Source organism: Cupressus sempervirens, chromosome 7 (assembly GCF_028749045.1).
Source record: "Cupressus sempervirens isolate cs-2001-9-10 chromosome 7, ASM2874904v1, whole genome shotgun sequence".
NCBI lineage: Eukaryota > Viridiplantae > Streptophyta > Pinopsida > Cupressales > Cupressaceae > Cupressus > Cupressus sempervirens.
Genome location: NC_143124.1, coordinates 606347756 through 606367341, shown reverse-complemented (window position 1 = coordinate 606367341; position 19586 = coordinate 606347756). Strand labels below are relative to the sequence as shown.

The 19586-nt window shown below is 38.3% G+C and overlaps 1 protein-coding gene across 5 annotated transcripts in view; it reads right to left on the bottom strand.

Annotated features, from left to right (window-relative positions):
• Positions 1–19586, bottom strand: part of LOC149548183 (uncharacterized) — a 317005-nt gene that overhangs the window by 98418 nt on the left and 199001 nt on the right. For all 5 annotated transcript variants that reach the window (XM_089792225.1, XM_089792228.1, XM_089792226.1 and 2 more), the window contains exons 4-5: positions 1970–2041; positions 1771–1880 (exon numbers count right to left, since the gene is read on the bottom strand). In XM_089792225.1, the coding sequence (XP_089648351.1) occupies positions 1771–1880; positions 1970–2041 (182 nt within the window). The remainder of the gene's footprint in view (positions 1–1770; positions 1881–1969; positions 2042–19586) is intronic.

Below are 19586 nucleotides of genomic sequence, written 5' to 3'. Positions count from 1 at the left end.
GTGCAAGTTTAAGAAAATGGTGTTTTGTGAATTGTATAAATTCTTGTTTTGTAACTTCTTATGTTGTGTGGACTATGTGTGTACCCTACTTTGGTATCTAGTTCTCCTAGCTTGGGGGTGGCCTTGTAAAGGCCTAGGCTGGGAGATGAGCTCTCCACGTTTATGTGAAATTTTGATAAAGCTTGGAGCATAATTGTGTTGTTATTATGTTCCCCCTGGTTCACTTATTGATATCTTGTTGTAACAAAATGTGAAGGAGCCTCTCATCAAGTTGTACTCTAAGTTTTATTTTATATCATTTGTGAGAGAAAAAGTAATATTTTTTCAAAAGTATAGCAGGAATGTAGAGTTTAATATTCTATTTTATGATATGGATCTTAATAAAATCTGTATGTAAGTTGATGCTTGTAAAACAGAAGTAATGCACATATTTATTTTCTTGTTCTATGTTTATAAAATAAATGCTTAAAATGTGTAGTTCATAGAAGTCATATTACAGTACTTAAGTGATTTACATATGACAAAAAAGGGAAATGTAGTTGCTAAGTCTTTAAAATAAAATTAATCTTGTTAGTAACCATAATAAATTATCTTTAAGTATAGAGATGGAGAATATTTCAGATATAGATCTTCTTGCTGTTTAAAATAATACATCACAGAAGTACTACAGTAAATTATATTTGTACAAAACTACATTCTGTAAAATAATATTACCCTTTTATTATAAAAAAATGAATAAATAAAAATTATTTAGGTTGTTAGCAGACTTGAAAGAATAAATGTGTTTTTATTTGCTAAAAGTAAGAAGTAACTAAAAATAAAAATAAAAATAAATTGAGGCATGAAAACAAGGTATGCTTAGATTTATTTTGTTGTCAAGTGGAACATTCCCACACGTACTGTAGTACATCATCCTTCAAGCCCTTCCAAGTGAAACTTTCTCAGATTCCCCTATATGTCTTGAGGTATCAGGGTGTCTTATGGGAGGCGAGCTATGAACCTCCCTCAAAATCTTCTCCTTCAACTTTGATTCAGGTACCAAATAGACTCTATCCTTGTCGTAGATGACATCATGCAATGCAAGGCACTAAAAAATCATCACTTTTACCTTTATTAGCCAATGACAGGCTTTTTTATGAGAACTTGTAAGTCATTAGATAACTTTAAAACAAATATGTAAAGCCTTCAAAAATGCACCTTGTCTTTGGATGGGTTTTAGGAATTGCTTTGCAAAAACATGCTTATATTGAAAACAAAATAATACTTGGAAATAAGGCTAAAAAACCCGCCAAGCAAGTATTATATTTATTAAAAATCATCATTTTGTTTTAAAGATGGGTTTGTCATGCACATTTACAAGCATTTAAACTTTTAAACATGCAATGAAGCTCAAAAAGCACATCAATACTTTATAATCTATTTAAAAATCATTAATTTCCTTGCAAATATGTAATGGTGGAGTTTAAAATCCATATTGCAAGAAAATGACACCCTTGACAACATGCAACTGACAAAAAACCCACTTAATCAAGAAATACATGAATATATAATAGAGTTGGAATTTGAAGAATTGTTAATGTAGGATTCTATGCTTTGCGGAAAAAGTAATTTAAGCCATTCCACAACAACCATCTAATAACAGAAAAAAAAAATTGATAATAAACAAAATCCATACATATTTATAAATATCTAAATATGGAAACAATCATCTGAAGCACTTATAACAATTGTGAGAAACCAGATATTCATTTAAGATTCAAATTCCTGTACCATATAGTGGATGAATCAGCAGTTATTCCAAAGAAGTAGCCTCCAGGTTTCAATAGCGATGCTACATTTTGAAGAAGACACCTTGCATGATCCTCACTTGCAAAACAGTCCTACAAATTATATTCAAGACGTCAGCAATTGTAAGAAGCCAAAAATTCAGACCAGTTAAGAGTTATCTCTGATAGAAACATGTAGATACCTGCAAGTTCCTGAGACAGCATACAATATCAGTCGGAATACCCTTCTCTGGAAAAAATGATGCTAAATTTGGCTGTTTGGAGAAATCAAATAATAAAATAAAATCAGAACGAGATTTTCTTGCCATAAAATTCCAAAACATGAAATTTAGGAAACAAACATAGAGTGAGATGGTAATTCCATAAAAAAGGTATAGTCGAAGATTAAAAATGAAATGGAATGTATGCAACACAACTGCAGTAGCCTATGTAAATTACATTCGAGGGATCAAGAAAAAATACAATATTTGGATGAATAGACTTACTAGATTGGGCATCTCCACAAACTGTCTATTCCCATATCTAATTGGCTAAAAATAAGAAATAATATTGTAAATATTAAAAAACCAACATTGAGTACTACTATCTTAAACTCTAATGTAATGTCCCCGTTATAAAATAGATAATGATTTAATCTTGTAACAGGACGATTGATTTATTTTATCTCGGACCCATTTTATTTTGTTTTCGTAGTTTGTGTCGCCGTCGGCTAATTTTGTACACCCTTGGAAAACTTTTCCCAACGAGTATTTAAGCACGGCTAGTAGGTAGTTTACAGGTATGCTTGGATCATATTTTCTCTTTACTGCGGATCCCTGTTGGAGTTCGGAATTGTTTGCCATTTCAAAAGTGAAAGATCCAACCTATTTGGCTCGTGCGATTTTGGTGGGATTCAACCCTCACCCTATTCCGTCGGTGTTCTACTCTGTCTGCATCTAGCAAATTGAAGTGCTCTAATTATTTGCAAATATTCATCAACTTGCGAATGTTCATTTTTTCTAGTACGAGCATTATTTGGTGTTCAAAATCTACATTGTTATTTAGCATTACCTAATAATATCAGTTAATAGTTTATGGTGTATGACTTCTCTCTTCTACATCACCTACACAACATACGGCTTTCACTTCATTCTCCTTGCCATTCTATTCGGGCCCCTCACCAACCACTGATTCCACTGTACGGGTAACTTGTGTCTACCATACAACCACATCAAACTCATTCCACCATACGGACAATTAACCCCTCACCATACACTCCCTCCTGAACACCGTACCTCTCTGACATCCTGGCAACACCCATTCACTGTTCAGTCATCTTGCATACAAATGGTAAGGCTATCCATTTGCATCGTACGGCCCTCCAATCCAACCGTAAGGCCCTCATTTGTATTCCTACAGCCACGGCAATCACTTCATTTCCCGTGCATTACAATACCATTAGATCGTACGGCTCCTACTCCCAAAGACACCATACAGCCACAGCAATCACTTTATTTTCCAAGTAGTGTTCTGTTGTACGGCCCTCCAATCCCACCGTACAACCCTCATTTGTATTCGTATGGCCACGGAAATCACTTCATTTCCCGTGCTTTACAATTCCATTAGATCATACGACTCCTACTCCCAAAGACACCATCACCGTACGGCTAGAGTCCGTACGACCTCTACCATTACCCTGTACGGCTGTGAATCCATACGGTCACTGCTCCATTCAACTGTACGGCTCCCATTCTGAGCATCTACACGACCACCGATTCCAGAACCAGGAGGTCATTACTGTAGCAAGAACATTACAGTGGTATTAAAGCTCTTTGATCTTGCCAGCCTATGGACGGTGAATGAGAGTTTATAGCTGAAAGAGGAGAAGCACACATTCCGTTGATCGAATGGCTGACGAACGGGAACCAACGGGCACCGAACTTGTGGCACTTCCGAGGGAACTTGCTCGAAATCAAGCTCAGATCACTGATACGCAATGACCTAAGGAAGAAACTCTCAAGAAGTTGGCGGAGAACAAAATATCTGGGGAATAGAATGGTCACAGCACAGACTCAGTATCGGGTAAAGCACACCCTCAGCTAGTATGCTCTCGACCTTCCATGCCGACCTTCCCGCCACGAACAGAAGCACACCACAAAGAGAGATTACCAACTTTTGAAGAGATAAGAAAGGACTAGAGGAATGTGAATCTTGAAGGAGACATTTCCTACAAAGATTACGCAGATCTAAGAATGAGATACTTGGGAGGGGGAAACAGAGGAGGATACTTTAACGATGATCTCAGGAGAAAACTGAGTAAGGTGAATCTGTCTCCATTTGACGGATCGGGTTCCATTTCAACACAAGCGTGGGTGATGAAAGCCGATACCTACTTCCAGCTGAATCCTATGCCAGAAGAAGATATCAAATTTGCCGCATTACACTTGGAGGGAGTTGCACACGAATGGTGGCACCGCGGCACCATCACATTAGGGCATGATCAAATAAAGACCTATGAAGAATTTACGGAGAGATTAATAGAACGATTTGATGGGAAAGACCCTGAGCTCAATTTCAAAGAGCTGGCGCAACTAAGGCAAATGGGATCGGTAGATCAGTTCATTGCAGAATTTCAGACACTTTCTATGTTGGTCAGGACATCTCCGAAAGAAGGCGAGTCATGCTCTTTATGGACGGACTGGCAGAACCATTGAAAGGTTGGGTGAAGGGATTCAATCCGTCTACCCTAACGGAAGCAATCAGTAAGGCACGAAGTATGGCATCGTCGTCGGCATCAACCTCATCCTCTCGAAGTCACTCACATGCAAAACCGCCAACGATTTCGAGGGACAAACCTCGGCCCAAGAAGCCGTCATTGGATGAACCTACCCAACAGGAACTTCAAAGGAAGAAATTGTGTTTCAATTGCAAGGGCCCTTGGGAGCCTAGCCACCGATGCCTTGGGAAGGGAAAGATCCATTACATCACAGTGGTGTCAGATGATGAGGACAAACATGAACAAGAGGAAATGTACATTGAAGATGACCAACCTAACACTAACACCAACATGGCCAGTTTAAACCGTATGTAGAGGATTGCTGCCTTAGTACAGCGTGGAGGATCCATTGCATTGGCTGGCAGCCCAAGGTGCACAGTTTTCCATGTGCGTGGTACCCTTCAAGGACAAAGAGTTACGGTGATGTTGGATAGTGGAGCTACTTTGAATTTCATAAACTCATCCTTGGTAAAGCAAAGAAGTCTCCCCACAGAAGCACACGCAGGCTTTCAGGTCAAGGTTGCTAAAGGGACTTTCTTGCCCTACATGCACCTTGTTCCTCAGCTCAGCATAACAATGGCGAATCACACAATTATGGCGGACTTTTTCATAATGGACCTCGCTGACATGGAAGTCATTCTAGGCATACAGTGGATGGAGACTCTTGATGAGTACACTCAGAGTTTCAAACGGATGGACTTCACTTTTGTGGTTGACGGAAAGAAGGTTGTCCTCCGAGGGATGTCAAATGAAGGGCCGAAGGAAGTTTCTCCACATCGGATGGAGGCAATCTTGCGGCACAATGACGTTGCGTGGGTTGTGCATTGTTTTATCTCGATAGAACCTCTAAAGGGGCACCGAACACCTCCACAGGATGATGAACTCCAGGACATCCTAAGTAGACACGAAAAAGTCTTCATGAATATTCCTCCTGGCATACCACCTCACTGGGGGTTTGAACACACAATCGAGTTGGAATCAGGGGCAAAACCAGTCATAACCACACCGTACCACCACCCCCAAGAAATTCAAGGATGACATCGAACGGACGATTCAGGAATTGCTTGAGAAATGATGGATCCGTCCTAGTTCTAGCCCGTTCGCATTATCCGTGGTGTTAGTCAAAAAGAAGGATGGAACGGTTAACATGTGTGTGGACTATCACGCGCTGAACAAAAGAACAATAAAGCACAGGTACCCCATCCCAAGGATAGATGAGCTGCTAGATGAACTACATGCTGCGGTCTATTTTTCAAAAATAGATCTCCATTACGGATACCATCAAGTCCAAATGAGGGAAGAAAATGTGGAGAAAACGGCTTTCCACTGCCACTATGGACATTATGAGTTCCTAGTCATGCCGTTCGGATTGACCAACACACCTGACACATTTCAATCGTGCATGAACCGCATCTTCAACAAACAGTTGCGTAAGTATCTATTGGTATTCTTTGATGATCTTATTTATAGCAGGACATGGGAGGAGCACCTAAAGCATCTGAATGAAGTTCTGAGTATCATGGAGGAACAGTCCCTGTTCGCCAAGCAGTCCAAATGTGAGTTTGGTATGACAGAGATATTGTAGATGGGGCATGTTGTCAATAAATACGGGGTTCAACTACATCAAGAGAAGATTCGGGCTATCCTCGACTGGCTTCCCCCAAAATCACTCACAGATCTACGAGGATTCTTCAGACTGTGCAGTTACTACAGGAGATTTGTCAAAGGATTTTCTTAGCTCAGCGCACCTCTAACAGATCTGACGAAGGAGGCTTTCCAGTGGAACGAAGAAGCACAACTCACCTTTGACAAGCTAAAAGAGGCCATGAGCACTTGCCCGGTTCTTGCATTGCCTAACTTCACCCAACCGTTTATTTTGGAAAGCGACGTGTCCAAGGAGGGCATTGGAGCGGTTCTGATGCAAGACAAACACCCCATCGCCTATGAGAGCAGGAAGCTTACACTAGCAGAACGCCTATATTCCATTTACGACAAAGAAATGTTGGTCATCGTACACGCACTAACCAAGTTCCAGCAGTATTTGGTTGGTGCCAAGTTTGTCGTTCGTACGGACCACAACAGTCTGACATATTTCCTGGAGCAGCGGAACTTGAACGAACAGCAACAAAAATGGGTAAGCAAAGTTCAGTCTTTTGATTTCGACATTGAATATGCAAAAGGGAAGAACAATGTTGTTGCAGATGCCTTGTCCAAAAGACCAACCATCTGCTCGCTAGACCAGATCCCAACTGACTAGAAGGCACAACTATTGGTACAATATTCCAAGAATGCATTTGCCTGTGAGATAATGGATGGTCACATCCACGATGATCAGTACAGAGTGGTTGATGATATCATCTATTATAAGGATCGGATATACCTAGTGCCAAAATCCAAACTAAAGCAGAAGATCATGAAGTGCACGACTCCCCTCTAGTTGGACATCTCGGTTTCCTTAAAACTTACTGTTGTTAATCAGGATTTGCACCTTCAGTGAGATGTAGAATCAAGCTATCCTGTGAAACAATGGAAACTCTCTCGGGTGGTGGGTTGTCCTAAAACGAGAGAAGAATCTTCGAAAGCTAGGCCGGTTCCTAAGTTGTGATCACCTAATCCTAAATTGTACTCGAGATAAGGGTAAGAAATGAAAGAATGAATAATAAAAACTAACCTAAGTGAGGTGATACACCAATGGTTGTGAATGTAATTTTGATTACTTCAGCACAAACTATGAAAAAACAATTGATTCACAATATCAGACTATCATGTAATCACAAAAGTGTTTCTATGTAAGGATTGGGATCTCCTGCTTTGAAAGGGATACCTAAGTTTCAACAATTTTCTGCAAGAAAACAATAATCACAAACATAGACCTGCAATCACATGTATCACAATTCAAATCTGCAACTAGGAATGTAACTATAATGAAGGCAAACACAACATTAAAGCAAGAAATTCACAAAATTGCACAAAAATCTATGATAAGGAACCGTTGTATCTCTATAATCAATGCTGAAAAAATCTCTATCACAAGTGCCCTTACAATCAACTCAAAATCTGCTATGCGCAAAAATTTGAATCCAAAAGAAGGTCTTTCATAATGAGGTGAAAGTACAATATATAGAAGAATAACCCTAACTCGGATTCTAAAAAACAAGCCTAGGAAAAATCACCAAAAATTGATGAAAACAATGAAGGAGCCTCTGAAAACTGAACTCAACCACCTACCCAACTGATGGATAGCTCAAAACTGCCTCTAACTCTCCAAAATCATGCACAAAAAGCTCAAACTCGGATATACAGAATAACCCTCAAAAATAGCATGTGAAAATGCTCCAAATTATGCAATATATGCATAAAATAAGCCCTCAATCTGAACTGCATGCATAACTGATCTCAACTGCCCCATAGGATGCTAAAAACATCATCAAATAACTCATAAACCTGCATGAGGAACTGGAACTGAACCTAGCCTCAACGAGTACCCCTTGTTAACTGAATGTCCCCTTGTTCCAAAAATAGCGTTCCCATTTTCTGTCCTTGCATTTAGGCATCAACACATATAATTCCCTTTAAATAATAAAATCAATGATTTTATAATTATAATCACTTGATTTATCATTTTTACAATTATTTCTTTTATTATATTTAATATTAATGAGTTTGTCCTTTATTTATCAAACTTTAATTTACAAACACGTTAATATTAAATATAATAAAGGGAATTAGTATTTTTGTTTTTATTAATATTAATGTGTTTGTAAATTAAAATTTAAAACATATTAATAATAATAAAAATAAAAGAATATAATAGTCTATAAAAAAAAACTCTATTAGTTTTATATGTATAAAATTATAATTGATATAACTTATCAATTTCATACATATAAAACTAAAAATGGAGTTTTATTAAAAATGCATGCCCTTATTTATCAAACACGGACCCGAAATTCTATTAAAAATAGCAAAGGGCAAACTTGAAATACGTTTAAGGCATTTGTAAAAGGCATTTTTTGTGTTTTGTTTGCTCCTTGCGTGGGGGAAGAACGAAGGGTTTTCATCAAAACCTAGCCGCGTGATTGGTCTCTACTGTATTTTTTCATTCTCTGTCGTGGATGCCAGTGATTTCATGATACCATGCTGCCTTCTTCTCTCACATGAGCATTGTTCTTGCTGTTGGGCATGATTTTGGTTTTTTGGATGCCGCTTTTTGTTGTAGATCTGGGCGTATTTGTATTTGCTATGTGCTGATGGACGCCATATTATGCTTGTTGGGCATTGGTATTTTGCTGTGAACCTGTAATCTGAATGTTTGTGAGACACCATTCTATGAGCTTGGACGGCTTCATGAGCTTGCAGATTTTCTTCTTGGAGTTATCTTTGGATGCCATATTCACTGGTATGAGCCTTTGTTGGGTCTACTTTCTGCTGTTACCAAAAAACATGCTCCATACAGCAGTATATTTTACTGTTTCTAGACTCGATTTTTTCTTCGAAATTTATGGGTTCTTGATCTGTATCAATTGATATACATTCGGTGGTGAAATTTCAACGGTTTGCATATAGAAAGTGATTTTCTTAACCCATTTGGTCATACATTTTTTGATGTCGTGTATGAACTTGTTTTGCTGTTACCAAAACATGCTGTGAATACTCCATTTTGTGGCTTTTTACTAAAGATTCGAACCCTGTGCTGTATGTATTGTTGAAGATCAATAATCTGAAATTCTCCTGTTGCTGTTACAATGTTCTGCATCTTTTTCTTTGTTATGCTATGCCACATGTTCCTCAACAATGATACTGCTTGCTTCTTTAAGAGGAATTCCTATTTGGTCCGCATCTCCAAATATTACACCACATGCTTCTAACCGCCTTGAGCTTGCAAATATTCTGAACACAATGACTGTAACACTTTACTTTTATGCCTATTAGTATTAAAGGAAGGTTTACTTCCCCTTGACTCTTTAATCCCTTGTATAGTAGTTATTACTTTTTTCAACTTCTGAGTTGCCGTATCAGTGCCAATTCTTTTCAGCCCAATTTTTTCTGCCATTTGCATGCCAAGGTTGACTAAATCTGAATTCCAATAAATGACTTGAAGGGCAGAAATCACTAAAATCCAGATCCTGTTTCAGTTGACTAAAGACAGTATTGGGTTTTCTATCCACAGAGTTTGTTACACTCCATGTTTTCAATATTATCAACTCCACAACAATGCCATATGAAAAACAAACCATCTCTTTGTTAAAGCCTCTAGAAGATGCCTCCAACTTTTTTCTAGTAACCAGGAGGTTAAACTTATAGATTTAAGAAACATTTTAGTGCAGAAGAATTGCTTATGTTGCTAAAATCAGAAATACAAATACTGTTTGAAAGTTGAAATAAGTAGGTTCCACAAACCAGTACAGCCATTCTTTCCAAGAAATTTATGGGCTGCCGAGGACAACTTTCGCTGTTTGTAACAGTCTCTTTGACCACCCTCTTGCCATTGCTAGAGATATTATAGGATTCAAGAGCTTTATTATCATGACTTGGCTCACTGTTTATGGCTTCATTTCTATAAATCTGACCATCTGCTGTTCCATCCTTTAGCATAATACTGGTTATGGATAAAAACATGTAATTTATGTTTCTGTTTAACTATAAATCTGATTATTACTTGAAGATCATGCAGAATATGAATAAGATGAATACCATGAATTCATGCTTCTGTATTTTGCTCATAGCAGTCTGATATGTCATATTAACAAAGGAATGCAGCATAAAAATAAAGTTCTTTTCCTTACAAACCTGTTTTCTATTACCAAAATAAATCTCCCAGTCTGCTCAACACTATGAGTTAATGATTTTTTGATGTTGATACTCCTGTTTTTCTTATTTATTTGGCACTGATAAGTAATTCTAATTGACCTTGTGACCGATTGCATATGTACCTTCCTGATATATGCTAAAATATGCTTGTAAAAATAACTAAAATTCCTTTAGCTTCAGATTTTGAAAACCTTACATGTCCTTCATGATTTGACCAGAAGGTCCCATACTTGAACTTATGTATGCCCCCTCGACGGTCTCCTCTTGTCCTTTGCCTTTGCCGCTACATGATTCAACCAGAAAGTTCCACACTTGTAATGTACGCGTGTCCCTTCCATGATCTCCTCTAATCTTTTGGTCTTCGCCCCTCCTTGATTTGACCAAAAAGTTTCATGTTTGTAACTTATGCACGTCCTTTCTATGATCTCCTCAATGTCTTCAATCAGCTACATTGGTTTAACCGGAAGGTCCCATACTTGTAACTTATGTATGCCCCCTCAACAGCCTCCCCAATATCTTCTGTCTTTGCCCGAACAAACTAAGCCAAAAGGCTTTATGCATGTAACTTACGCATGATCCTTCTATAGCTTCAAGTCTTCATGTCTGTATCTGCACATGGAACAAACTCGTTAGTAAAAAACATGTTTTATCTCCTTCGGATTTTTCTTGCCTTCTTGCCTTTTAACATAGTTATCTGGATAACCACTTTGTATAAACAGCAGAGTATAGATGATAGCAAAGTTTTCCATTGCTTAGTTCATATGAACTGATCCATTTCTTTATTCATTTTTTGCAGGTTTTACTCCCAGATGGAGATGCAGGATCAGCCCTCCAGTGTTCAACGCAACAACTTTCCATTCAGGCAATGGATGCCTTTCCTTTCTATCTCTTTTTCAGTAGTTTTCTGTTTGTACAATGTGTTTAATTCAGATATTTATGTTAGAAGCTGAGAGCACTAGTAATATCTGAATGCATTGTATTCAAGTACTGTGTAAACATGAACACTTTGTAAAATATTTTTTGAATACTTGAGTAAAAAGTATTATTTTTATGCTTCCTGTACTTTGCTTACTGCATTCTTTTCGTTCTGTACTATATACTCTCAACAGCTAAACACACTTAGTTAGCAGATAAAACATAATCAGTTTAGCGTAAAACATAACAATTTAAGAGGCATGTTAAATTGGTAACACTTACATAGTATTCGGGAGAGATTTTCATGGAAGGGACTAAAAGGGGACATGTTGCAGCATGTGAGAGACTGTACAGTTTGCCAATAGAACAAGTCTGAAAATACTCTTCCTACAAGGTTGTTACAACCTTTGCCAATTCGCGAACATAAGTGGGAAAGTATATCAATGGACTTTATAACAGGTCTTCCCAAGATGAACGGAAAGGACTGTATCTTCGTGGTGGTTGATAGATTGACAAAGTATGCACACTTCTTCGCCATCCCTTCGGATCTTCAAGCTACACAAGTCATCGATCTATTTTTCAGAGAAGTCTTTCGCCTGCACGGGTTACCCTGAAACATCGTTAGTGATCGGGATGGACGATTCGTCAATATTTTCTAGACAGAAATGTTTCGGTTGGCAAGGACAGAGTTATCGCCGAGCACGAGTTACCACCCGCAGACAGACGGCCAAATTGAGATTGTGAACAAATGGCTCAAAGGCTACCTTCAGAAGTACGTCTCGACACAACGTGCGTGGGTCAAATGGATCCATCTCGGGGAGTATTTCTACAATACGACGTATCACATGTCTATCGGGATGGCACCATTCAAAGCTCTGTACGAGCATGAACCCCTCTCCTTCATCAACACAATTCTGGGTGACAGCCGCGCTCCAAGGGCCAAGGATTGGCTTCAAGAGGGGCAGGACATACTGAGGAGCTTAAAAGAGAACCTGCAGCAAGCACAAAATCATCAGAAGGTGTACACCGACAAACACCGGACAGAGAGGAGTTTTGAAGTAGGGGATTAGGTCTATCTCTGGCTTCAGCCATACCGATAATCTTCTCTAAAATGAACAGGTAAGGAGAAATTGAAGCCACATTTTTATGGTCCCTGTCACGTGAAGCATCGCATTGGTGAGGCCGCGTACGAACTGGAACTTCCAAAGGGTAGCTACATTCACAATGTCTTCCATGTCTCCTGTCTGAAGAAGGCTATAGGGGAAAAACGTCACCGTCACTACCGACCTTCCGCCACTCAACAAGGGAAGCTCGTTTTGGAACCTGCTGAGATTCTTGAAGTGCATGAAAAGGTCCTACGGAACCGCACTATGAAGGAATACTTGGTACACTGGCGACACCTACCATTGGACAACGCAACGTGGGAAGGCGAGCACATCCTCCAACACCTGGCATTACACTTGCTTGAGGACAAGCAAAATTTGGGACGGGAGGACTGTAATGTCCCCGTTATAAAATAAATAACGATTTAATCTTGTAACAGGCCAATTGATTTATTTTATCTCGAACCCATTTTTATTTTGTTTTCGTAGTTTGTGTCGCCATTAGCTAATTTTGTACGCCCTCGAAAAACTTTTCTCGACCAGTATTTAAGCACGGCTCGTAGGTAGTCTGTAGGTATGCTTGGATCATATTTTCTCTGTACTGCAGATTCCTGTTGGAGTTCAGAATTGTTTGCCATTTCGGAAGTGAAAGATCTTCCCTATTTGGCTCGTGCGGTTTCGGTGGGATTCAACCCTCACCCTATTCCATCGGTGTTCTACTTTGTCTGCATCTGGCAAATTGAAGTGTTGTCATTATTTGCAAATATTCATCAACGTGCGAATGTTATTTTTTCCGATACGGGCATTATTTGGTGTTTAAAATCTTCGTTGTTATTTAGCATTAGCTAATAATATCTGTTAATAGTTTATGGTGTATGACTTCTCTCTTCTACATCACCTACACAATGTATGGCTTTCACTCCATTCTCCCTGCCATACTATTCGAGCCCCTCACCAACCACTGATTCCACCGTATGGGTAACTTGTGTCCATCGTACAGCCACACCAAACTCCTTGCACCATACGGACAATTGCCCCCCTCACCATACACTCCCTCCTGAACCTCGTACCTCTTTGACATCCTGGCAGCACCCATTCACTGTTCAGTCATCTTGCATACCAACCATACAGCTATCCATCTGCATTGTACGGCCAAGTATTGTTCTGCTATACGACCCTTATTTGTATTCGTACGGCCGCGGCAATCACTTCATTTCCCATGCATTACAATTCCATTAGATCGTATGTCTCCTACTCCCAAAGACACCATCACCATACGGCTAGAGTCCGTACGACCTCTACCATTACCCTGTACGGCCGTGAATCCGTACGGTCACTGCTACATTCAACCATAAGACTCCCATTATGAGCATCTGCACGACCACCAATTCTAGAACCAAGAGGGCATTACTGTAGCGGGAACATTACATCTAATACCATTCAGTGATGCTCATGTTAGTTCAAAACTAACATGTCTCTAAATTTAACATACCTAAATTGCTAGATATGGTAAAAATAGTTGTGCAAAGGTTAAAAATCTCATACTATTGCAACTCAAGTTCTCCAATTTTAACAATTGTGTAATAGTCTCAAGTAATCATGCATCTCAACTCCTCTGATTCCAACAAGTAATAATCTATAGCGGCAATGCAGGTCAACATGCTTTCTTCTGTCATGATAACTTACATTCACACATTCTAATGTCCCCATTCTTGCCAACATCAAAGTTTGAGAGATTAGCCTATTATTGTGATCCTCATAGGCTAATTATTATCGATAGAGGGTCTTCTAGGGGAGATGCTTGGCTATGGGAGGGTCTGGTTTTCTTCAAAATTCAGTATGTTCTGCTTTGGTCTTTGTTTGACTCAGATTAGACTTTGTTTGGGTTTAGTTTCATACACCTGCTATTTATGGCAAGTCAAGTGATGAGTGAGAGGGACCATTTCTATTTCAGGAAAGTGCATTTGGTCACATGGGGAAATAATAGGTGTGACTTTTGCTTCAGACGGCATACTTTAAGAATAAGTATTTTGGGAATTATTATTATTTTAGTGGCCAAATTATTATTAAATCATTAAATGGCTTATTATAATGTTATAACTTTATAGTTTCACTTAAATTGAGGGTTGAGTCATCATTGGAAGAGGTCATTTATTTAATTAGCTATAAGTCTAGGTCAAGTATTAAATATAAAAGTGCAAGGAATTGTTATATTTAAAAGTTGAGACCTCTTAAGTGAAAAGTGTCTTCATGAAGTCATGTGTGCTATAAAAGTTTTATTAAAAGCATCTAATGTATGCTTCTAATTTATGGTGTGTTGGTGAAGCCAAGTGGATTATAAAAGGTGGCTTCATGAAGCAAATGAATCATCCAACTGTCTATTTTTCTTTTGTTGTTTCTTGTGGGGGTTTGGAGTTTGGTGATATCAATTCCATTGCTGAACTAAAATGGTTTTGATCTGAGAATTTAGTGCTTCCTCTTATTGTTTCTACTGTAGCTTAGGAGGATTTTTTTATTGGACAAATTAAGGACCTTCTCTTATTGTTTTGACAGTAACTGGGAAGAGTTCTATTGCTGAGAATTAAGAGTGGGAATTTGGAAAATTGAGCGCATAGTGTTTCTGCCTACTGCTGTGATTTTCTCTTATGTATCTTGGTGAACATTCACCTTGCTTTTCCAGCGTCTAGCTTCCTGTTTCTTGGAGACACAAATCTGTGCAAGTTGGTGCTCGCTATCTCTTAACTGGCGCTAATTCATTAGCCTAGGCGGTTGCAATTTGTGGAGGTTGGTTTTGTATTCAGGCGTGTCAAAGTTGTGAATTTTGGGTGTTGAATTAAGGCGATCTGATCTCATATTTCAGCATCCTGACTGGGCATGCATTTACCATGTTAGCAAGCTGTTGTAGCCACATCAGGCCTGAGAATTTGACGCTCAAGCAGCTTGTCTTGGGTAATTGCAATCTGACATTGGGAAGGAAGTTATGCATTATCAAGCACATGAACATACTCGACAAGGAATTAGGAGTTCTTGATTTGTACAAGCCTACTGCAAATTAATTATTCGTCTCCCAGGTTCTTGCAAATTAATTGATGTCATTGAAATTACTAGGTTGTAATCAGAAATAACTATTGTGCAAACTACTCATTGCAACTAATCATTATGTTGATATTGCGTTCAGTGGAGTTGTGTTTGCAAATCGGAACTGAATGTAAAGTTGTAGCATTTAATTGTAAAACCATTAACAGTCTTTGCATAGATATTTGCATGTTTGGCTTTGCATACCTGTTTGTAAAAATAATATTAAACACGAAAACCAATAGCATATCATTCAACATAATTGGTTGGAGCCAACTTGGAGTTATTTCAGTGGTGACAGTTTGCTTGCAAAAGGTTTGACAAAATGTCAAATGACTGATTCATAAGGAAATTGGGGTTGCGAAGATATAACCAGTTGGGGTTATTACAGTGGTATGTGGGGTAAGAAAAATAAAATATATTGTCCATATTGGCCACTAATCAGAAACAAATGGATGCTATTGTGAAACAATTGGATGTATTAGTGAATGAGCCGAATCAAAATCACAAACGGATGACGACACTGATTTCAAATCCAAACTTTGAGCAGAACGCGATATAATTTTTTCAAAGGAAGAAATGTGATGCTATAGTGGACACCATTAGAAAGCAAAAGCATGTTTTCAGTCAAAACTCCAAGTCTGATTTTTATATCAGCAGTGGCCCACATGAGATTACAATTGCACCTGGTGACATAGAAAAGTCTGAAAATGTTGTGGATAGAGTAATGGATGATAGTGCGCATGTCATTGATGATATTGAGGAAGATAACATGAGATTACAATTGCACCTAGTGACATAGAAAAGTCTGAAAATGTTGTGGATAGAGTAATGGATGATAGTGTGCATGTTATTAATGATATTGAGGAAGATAACATGGTTATTGATAGTCACATTAGTTCTGATTTGCATGACAGCAGTAAAGATTTGGCATAATGATGATACAGTGGTAACTACAGATGTGTAGGACACTGCTTCTGAGTTACCACATACAAGTGCTCAGGTGTTGGACGCATTAGATGTGCAGTGCAATTGGAATTCATATCAAGTTGAGCCAGATGATGCAATTGTTGGCATGAATTCCCAAGATCGTGCATTTGATAGTGATGCAGTGATAGTGGAAGTGAGAGTGTGTGATGATACTATCAGATCAGTAGCCACTTCCATGCCAGTTGAGCCATTTGTTATGGTGTTTAGCAATATGCATGGGGTTGTTGATGTGTGCACAAATGATAGCACACATATTGTTGATAATGAGTTGAGTGATGTAGAGACAACATCATATTATAATAGAGATCGACACAGTGGTGACATTCACTTTATGGTCAATCCTATGTTCAAGATTGATACAACATTTTCTTATGACAATCCGCTTTTTGAGGTGAAGTAGATCACTCACCTAAGTGAAGCTAGGCACAATTTACACCATTTGCAGATATAGTTCAGTTTCCTATAGCAATTGTTGGAAATCTTCCTGTATACACAAATAACTATAAGGATGTGACTACATCCATTGAAGATATAGGTGTTGTTGATACAATTGGGATGAGTGCGGGATGAGTGCATTTGTTGAGCAACAAATGTTCGATGATGTTCTTCTGGGTAGGCTTTCCTTCAATGTTTGCAATCCTTCTAGTGCATAAGGATTTCAGATAGGGCTCACAAAGGAGTCTTGGAATGTGTACATGGTACCGAGCAAATATGGTTTTACTTTTGATTCTCATGTGTGTGATATTTTCAAGTGCACAGTTCAATTGTACATGAGTCAGATAGTGTGTATGGCAGCTCACTTTGTGCAATTCAAGGAAGCAAGATTTGTTAGCTTTTTGAGTTGCTTCCCTATGAGATTTTCACTCTTGTGACATCTATAGTTAGATTCATTTCAGTTTGGCAGGTTCTGTTAGACCGGAGATGACGCTACAGGAGCCAGTTGGTAATCTCAAAGACATTACACTATTCTACCCTTCGGACTCGGATGCACTGATGTGTTATTTATTTCTGAGATTGCCTAGGGACAAGCAATCTTAGGGAGGGTGGATTGTAATGTCCCCGTTTTTGCTAGCATCAAAGATTGAGATATTAGCCTATTATTATGATCCTTGTAGGCTAATTATTGTCAATAGAGCATCTTCTAAGGCAGAGGCTTGGCCACAGGAAGGTCTTGTCTTCCTCACAATTCAATATGTTCCAATTTGGTCATCCGTTGACTCAAACTAAACTTTGTTTGGGCTTAGTTTCATGCACCTGCTATTATGGCAAGTCGGGTGATGAGCGAGAGGGACCCTTTCAATTTTAGGAAAGTGAATTTGGTCACATGGGGAAATAATAGGTCTAACTTTTGTTTCAGAAGGCATACTTAAAAGATAAGTATTTTGGGAGTTATTATTATTTTGGTGGCCAAATTATTATTAAATCATTGAATGGCTTATTATAAACTTATAATTTAACTGTATAATTTCACTTGAGTTGAGGGTTGAGTCGTCATTGGAAGGGATCATTTATGTAATTAGTTGTAAGCCTAGGTCAAGTATTAAATATAAGAGTGCAATAAATTGTTATATTTAAAAGTTGAGGCCTCTAAAGTGAAAATCCTCTTCATGAAGCCATGTGCTAGAAAAGTTATTAAAACAATCTAATGGAAGCTTCTAATTAACGGTGTGTTGGTGAAGTCAAGTGGATTATAAAATATGGCTTCACGAAGCAAATGAATCATCCAATTGTCTATTTTACTTTTGTTGTTTCTTGTGAGGGTTCAGAGTGTGGTGATATCAATTTCATTTCTAAAGTAAAATGGTATTTATCTGAAAATCTAGTGCTTCCTCTTATTGTTTCTACTATAGCTGAGGAGGAATTCTCTATTGGAGAAATTGGGGACCTTCTCTTACTGTTTTGACTGTAACTGGGAAGAGTTCTATTGCTAAGAAATAAGAGTGGGAATTCTGGAAATCGAATGCACTGTATTTCTGCCTAATGGTGTGATTTTCTCTCCTGCATTTTGGTGAACATTCACCCTGCTTTTCCAGCATCTAGCTTCCTGTTTCTTGGTGATACATATCTGTGCAAGTTGGTGCTCATTATCTCTTAGGTGGGTGCTAGTTCATTGGCCTGGGTAGTCGCATTTTGTGGAGATTAGTTATGCTTTCAGGTGCCCAAAAGTTGTGAATTTTTGGTGTTGAATTAAGGCGATCTGATGTTTGGAAGCTAGGCACTGTCAAGCGCACAAGCAGACTGGACAAGGAATTAGGAGTTCTTGATTTGTACAAGCCTTCTGCAAATCAATTATTCATCTCCCAAGTTCTTGCAAATTAATTGATGGCATTGAAATTACTAGATTGTAATTAGAAATAACTATTGTGCAAACTGCTAATTGCAACTAATCATTATGTTGATATTGCATTTAGTGGGGTTGTGTTTGCAAATCTAAACTAAATGTAAAGTTGTAGCATTTAATCATAAAACCATTAACAGTCCTTGCATAGATATTTTTATGTTTGGTTTTCCATACCTACTTTGAAAAAAAAGCATTAAACACAAAAACTGATAACACATCATTCGGCCTTGTTAGTTGGAGCCAATTGGAGTTATTTCAGTGGTGACAAAGTTTACTTGCAAAGTGTTTGACAAAATGTCAAAAACTGACTAGTAAGGAAATTGGGGTTATGAACTCATAAACGGTTGGGATTATTACACACATGAACATCATAAAATCCTATCGTGGCTCTTTCACAGAAACTAATGTGGGTAATGGTCACTCATCTTAGGATAGGGCAGGCTTCCACAACCGATATTATTACTTATTTTTCCTTTGTTAATGACTGTGTCTACCCAATATTTTTTTTGATTTGACCATGTAGGTTTTTATTACCAACGTTTTGGAGAAAACTCCATAGTGTCATCAGGCTATGAAAGCAATAGAGAGAAATGAGAGGATGGTAGCAAACCAAGATGATTAAATAAATGGAGGGTATCATAGCATGAGATAGATTGGCAAGGGAACCTGGAACCTAGAAAAGATACAAGACAAAGGATAAACCTGGGGTGAAGGATACACAAGAACGGTAAGCCTATTGTCAAACATCCCCTTCTCATAAGTTCGAAATATCTTTACCCTTCTTGTCTTTCAGTCACCCAAGGTTTATC